The sequence below is a fragment of the Podospora anserina genome, chromosome 6 (assembly GCF_000226545.1).
Source record: "Podospora anserina S mat+ genomic DNA chromosome 6, supercontig 2".
Lineage (NCBI taxonomy): Eukaryota > Fungi > Ascomycota > Sordariomycetes > Sordariales > Podosporaceae > Podospora > Podospora anserina.
The window spans coordinates 1814026-1820084 of record NW_001914857.1 but is presented as its reverse complement, the minus strand read 5'-3'; the positions used below and the strand labels follow the sequence as shown (position 1 = coordinate 1820084).

At 52.7% G+C, this 6059-nt stretch overlaps 2 protein-coding genes across 2 annotated transcripts; one reads left to right on the top strand and one right to left on the bottom strand.

Annotated features, from left to right (window-relative positions):
* Window positions 1-212: 212 nt before the first annotated feature.
* On the bottom strand, window positions 213-1394 carry PODANS_6_1510 (uncharacterized protein; the record flags this gene model as incomplete). Its single annotated transcript, XM_001910319.1, has 1 exon — window positions 213-1394. The coding sequence occupies one exon, from the start codon at window positions 1392-1394 to the stop codon at window positions 213-215; it is 1182 nt and encodes a 393-aa protein (XP_001910354.1).
* Window positions 1395-3740: 2346 nt separating this feature from the next.
* Window positions 3741-4916, top strand: PODANS_6_1520 (uncharacterized protein; the record flags this gene model as incomplete). Its single annotated transcript, XM_001910318.1, has 1 exon — window positions 3741-4916. The coding sequence occupies one exon, from the start codon at window positions 3741-3743 to the stop codon at window positions 4914-4916; it is 1176 nt and encodes a 391-aa protein (XP_001910353.1).
* Between the last annotated feature and the right edge of the window lie 1143 nt (window positions 4917-6059).

Sequence of the window (6059 nt, the reverse complement as noted above, 5' to 3'; positions counted from 1 at the left end):
CTTGTCTTGGGGCTCTGACCGGGGGGCTACATGATCAGAAGCATCTACAACCTTGAAGCCAAGCTGAGATGCCGAGACCGAAACCAGGATAAGACTGATACACATCAAGTATCGTTATCGTGAAGATGAAATGATGTATCAGACGGTCCCCTACAAGTTATCCATCCATCTTTCAGGCGTTCATCGGACCTTGATACGCATCTCTCAGCTTATCAGACCTTGTAGACATCCCTCACCCTACTCCGTCTCATCCCCCTCGTCATCATCCCCCCTCCCACTTCCAACCTCACCCCCTCCCCCTCATTCCACCCCCAAACAACCACATAATGCCCGGCCAACAACTTCCACTCCTCCACCTCATCCAACCTCTCCAACCCATCTACCCTCTCCCTCTCCCCCTCCCCCACCCACTCCTCCCAAATCTGATCCACAGTCCTACTCCTCACCTCCCTAAACCCAGCCTCCAGCAACCTCCTCTCCTGGTCCTCCTGCGTCTGGTACACCGCCAAAGTCGGCATCGTCACCCCCCGCGCACCAAGATTAGAAATCATCATCCGTCCAAACGCATCCCCCGGCAAAATCGGCTCGTAAATCACCAGCCCCAAACTAGGAAAACAAGACGTAAAAGAGGTGATTATATCCGATGCTGTCGAAGGTGGGAGGTAGCAAAGGCAGCATTCGGACAGCAGCAGTGTCGGGCACTCCTGTGATAGTCCCGGGAGGGAGGAAGGAGCAGATGGAAAAAACCGGAGATCAAGCGGGTGGAGAGTGAGGGTATTGCCTGTTTCTGGGTTCGCATGCTGCTTCGAGACATAAGACTGGTTCGTGGCCGGGTTTGGGAGTGGCATTGGCGGGGAGAGGATGCCGTTCAGCGCTGGGACTGTCCGGATGAGGGTGTTCTTCTTGGAGATGATAACCGGGAAGTCGATTTCATGATAGTGGATGTTTTGGTGTTTTTGAGACGAGGTGAATAATCGAAAGCAGCGGGTGTCTGTTCCTGCTCCGAGGGAGACTATCTGCCGGGGTTTGCCGGTGGAGAAAGTGCTGGAGAGGAAGCGGTGGATGAGAATGTCTATCGCTGTCGTGCGGGTGTATGTTCCTCTGTTTATTATTGGGAGTCTGCGGGGTGTGGGTAGTCCTGGGCCTGGACCGGAGTGGAACGGTGGTGGTGAGGGAGCTACGAAGTAGCTGGCGAAGGGGTCGATGAGGTAGTCTAGTTCTACGGCGCTGAGGCGGGAGACAGCAGCGTCGGCGTCGGTTCCCTGGATTGTGGTGTCATGGCTGGCTGATGGCCCGGAGGAGCTACCCCGGTGTGAGCCGCCCCGGCCCCGGCCTCGGGATCCTCCACGGCTGCCGCGGAGGGTGAGAAGGTTGGGTATTGATGGGGCGGACATGGTTCGGTAAAGAGTTTGGTGGATCGGTGAGTGTGATGAACAACCCGAGCGCTATGAAAAGCCTCTCATTCCGCTCTCGCCAGAGGATATCGGGATATCAGATTGCCAGAAATCGTTGTGTTGCCGTGTGTTGGGATGACGTTGGTGAGGCTCATGACAAGCTCAAGAGGTGTTGTGGGGTCAAGTGTTGGGCGTTCTTAACAGTTTTGGCGGTAAAATAGGCTCAAACTGCTAACAGAATAGCTGCAAGCTACGCAATCTTTTTAGTGGGGGTTAGTAACTGTTTGCTCGCATGTTCATCCACTTTCTACCTCGCTGCATAAAACGGGGAAAAGTCGAATATACAGCGATGGGTTTTCTCACGTACTTAGGGATATCAGGGATATTCTTGAAAAAAAAAAGATTTCTTTCATCGTTTGCCGCATCCAGATCCTCTCTAGATTCCGATCTGGAAACCGAGGACTTGAAAAATCGTTGAAACACTTCGACGGCCTACCTACAATGGTCAGCTTGTGCCTAGAACACGGTTGGCACCTCCAGGAGAACACTGTTCACAAAGAAACCAAAACATATCATATATTAACCATAGGCCGATAAACCCTCTCCTCCGCCTCCCCACCCTCACATCCGTCTTGATCAAATTCCCAAAGCTATCGACCCCCACCGCTCCCTTCGGAATATCATCAAAATACCTCTCCCACGCACCTCTAATCTTCGGTCCTATCCCACCCGTCCTAGTCCAACCAGGTCGGACAGTAGTCATCCCAACACCAAACGGCATCAGCTCCTCGTCATAGCCTCCACCGCAGCCTTCAAAGCACAATACGGCGGCCACAACGGCGGGTTGGCATACCCCCCAAAGCTTCCAACACTGATGAACCGCCCCTTATTCTGCCTGATCGTCGGCAGGAAAGCCCGGACCACCGAGATGTATGCCCAGAAGTCGAGTTCGAATATCCGGCGGACGTCAGAGTCGGGGGCGAGCTCCATTGGTGACATCATGCAACTGCAGGCATTTGTTCACCACTGCGATGAGGGGGTTATCTGTTGTCGAGGAGAGCTGGAGAGCGATCTGGTCAAGGCAGGCTGTTGCGAGGCCGATTCCTGGATCAGGGGTGAGTAAGGGGTAAGCAAAAGGCGACGAGAAGGCAAGCAAGGGCAGTTCAGAGGTAGGTGAGAGATGGAACGGGGCACGAGAGCTGAAGGGAAGGTAAGGGTGTCAAAGGGAAGGTATACTCACCTTCAATGGCATCAGTCATGACAACGCTTGGCGAGCACACACGGCCATCCTTTAATCTTTGAGGTCTGGTGTGAGTTTGAGGTTTGAGACCGCCAAAGAAGAGGTAGAGGATGTAGTTGCTCGTGTAGTGAACTCCAAAGTCTATCCAAGCCAGTACTCAGCTCAACCCGACCATGATGGCCGAGAAGAAGGTCAGGGGTTGGTCGGTCGACGGCATGGTCAACTGGTCGAACTAGTTCGGTGAGATTGCAGTTTGGATGATCAATGGATTAGGAGCTGCATAACGCAATAATCGAGTCTTATTTGTTGCTGCTATGTTTTAGTGTCGAACCAACGCTCTTGCACTTCATTCCCTTTATAACGACACTTCTCAAAAGATCAATCTCTACCACCACGATATCTTGCGTCATGGATTTTCTTTGCGACGGCAATTTATCACAATGGCGCTCTGAAAGATCGATATCAAGAGGATTAGGGTTGGTAGCACAAGATGTATAGTATTTGGAGGCCCAACATGAACAAATGAGATGCCTTCTTTCTCCTCAGTTTGAACGTTTCTCGAGAGCACACGCGTCCATGCGCCGAGTAGATAAAAACCTCAGAGCCTTGGGCCAAAATAAGAAGTGTGGTATCCTCGAGCCTTGAATCATGACTGCAAGGGCCTTGTGCTTGAGGATCTGGTCACCTTATGTAACGTCTTGAACGCCTGATTCCACGGAAAGGGAGACAATCCGTCTCCGTACAGTCTCTGGGGATGACCACCAGGCATATCACCCCGCGAGTGGCGCAGTGCTTGATCGTATTGAAGGGGCGGCCAATCACAGCCTGCTGTTGGCGCAGTCAGACGAGGCACCAAACGCTTAATGCTTCGCATTTCTTTGGTGGTTGCACGCCCCTTCAGGCTGTTGGATCCACTATATTATTTTTCTGCGCCGCCTGCCACGCCCCGGGAACTCTCATTCATTTCCTGGGTTGTGGTCTGTTTATCAACCATCTCGATCACCACCAGTCTTTTTACCATCGTTTACTGTTTTTCCCCTCTTTTTTTTCTTTTCCATCATCACCAGTTATACCTGAGAGTTCTCATTTGTCAGATTATCCCAAGAATGCTTTCCCCCGTTGTACACGCGGGCGGCATGCTCGCCAAGCGGGCCTACTCCAACTTGGCCGACAGCTCCTCAGACATGCCCGATGAGCCTCAAGGACCCCCTATCAAGTGGGCGCCTTATGGCGGACTCCAACTCTTCATCAACATCCTCCTCTTCCTCCCCATGTTCCTCTACATCGGCTACACCCTCACCCACATCTACCCAACCCTCGCCATCGTCGAGGACCCCCTCCCCGCCTACGACGCCATCCCTATCAACGAGCCCACCAACGAAGATGGCGACATCAACAAGGCAAACACCAACAAGAACGCTCCCCCCCCTGCCTACAACAACAACAACAACAACAACAACATCAACGGTGGCTCTTCCTCCTCCCCCAACGGTGACGCCCCCCTCCCGACCAAACCCATCACCTCCTCCCTCCGCGCCACCCACCGCACCCTCCAATCCATCTCCGGCTTCCGGTCTCAATTCCGCGGTTTAGGGTGCTTCCTATTCCTCGCCTTCACAACGAGCATCCTCTCAGGAATCTTCTCCTTCATCCCCATCCTCGGCAACCTCGTCGTCCTCCTCCTCACCTCCCAACTCATGACCGCCCTAACCCACATCATCATCTCGGCCCCCCGCCCGGCCAACACCCCCCACGGGCGCACCTTTTTCTCCCGCCTCCCCTCCTGGCGTCGCAACTTGGTAGCAACCTACCAGCCCATCCTCTTTTACTGGATCGCCATCCACGCCTCTCTCATCCTCCCGGGACTCCTGGCGGGCCTCATCGGCCTCTCCCCTTATGATGATAACTCCCAGCTCAAGGAGGGGATCTCAGGGTCGGAAGTCGCCAAGCTTGTTTGTGTGCTTGGGGTTTTTGTCGGGTTGAACTTGTTGCTTGTTGTGCCTGCTCATGTTGCTTTGGTGAGGGTGCAGGCCACGCTGTTGCCGCATGAGGAGGAGACGATCGTGCCGTTTGACCGGACTTTTGGGGGGAGTGTGGAGGCTGAGGTGATCAATGGGAGGGGGTTTGGGAGTTTGAGGAATGCGCTCAAGACGGTGAGCTGGGGGAGTTGGGTTAGGTTGTATGGGCAGCAGGTTAAGATTTTGGGGGTGATGGTGGGATTGTATGCCGTTATGGGGGGTTGGTTGGTGGTGCAGTTCTTTTTTCTGGGGTGGAGGGCTTGAGGGTGTTTTGTTGTGCTGGTGAAAGGTGTTGGTGGTTAGGGGTAGGGGGTAGTGGAAGGAGGGAGAGGCCTGTTTGTTAGGATAGGGTGGGATGTGGTGGTGGAAGAGTTGTGCTAAAGCAAGACATGGGAATTGTTTTTGGATATATACCGTGTGTGGTTTTGTTTCTCATTTTCTGTCTCATTTTCTGGTTTGTCTACTGAAGAAAAATAAAAATTCCCTGACGGCAGATGTCCCTTGTGCAATCCATACACCACCACAGTTAGAACTTGGTGAGAGCGCTTCTCGAGCCCACCACCGCACTAAAGAGTGCCCTTGCTCTATCCGACAAAGTATGTGAACATACATGTGAAGAATTACCGTTTAGCCATTCACACATTCATCTCGTGGTATTCATGAAATGAGAATGTGCCACAAAGGGTTGTCGTCATACCCGAGGGAGAAAAAATGTCTGAGTCGTGTCGTGTCTGAAATGTGGGTTAATAAGAAGGGAGAGTGCGGCCGGCGAGCCGGCGAGCCGTTACACTTGCTTCAACAAAACTTTGGTCGTGGCCCCTCCTCCTCTTTTCTTTTTCGCCCGCCCCCCTCTCTCTCCTCCTCCTCCTCCTCCCCAGAAAATCAGGTGTTTGCTCTTTTCTTCCTCCACCAACCAACCCAGCTTTCGTCATCAAGATAACCATCATTCAACTAACACATTCACAACCAGCAGCACGGAAACAGGAGCAAGTGTTATCTTTTTTTTTTGCCTTTTTTTTTATTTTTATTTTTACCATCGTCAAATCATCTTCATTTTTCATTCCCTTATATACCTCATTGTCTGTCCGCCACCCCCTGCTCAAAAAGGGAGATGAGGGGCATAAAAAGCTGGTCCGCGTCCAGTTCGTTGGCAAAACCGCCCATCATTGATAAACCAGCCTTTCCCCCTCCCAACATACAGAGTCCGTTCGTTTCCAACCCTTCCAAGCTGAAGGTCTCCCAGCCAGACATGACACTTCCCCTTCCTCCCCCTCCCATCATGTATTTTCCCTAACCTCTCCCACCTGTGCCTAAAAATACCCCCGTGCTATAACCACCACTGGTCGACACCACTGCGAATGCTGACAACACCCAACTCCGCCATGCATGCACCGTCAGGGGACTGGG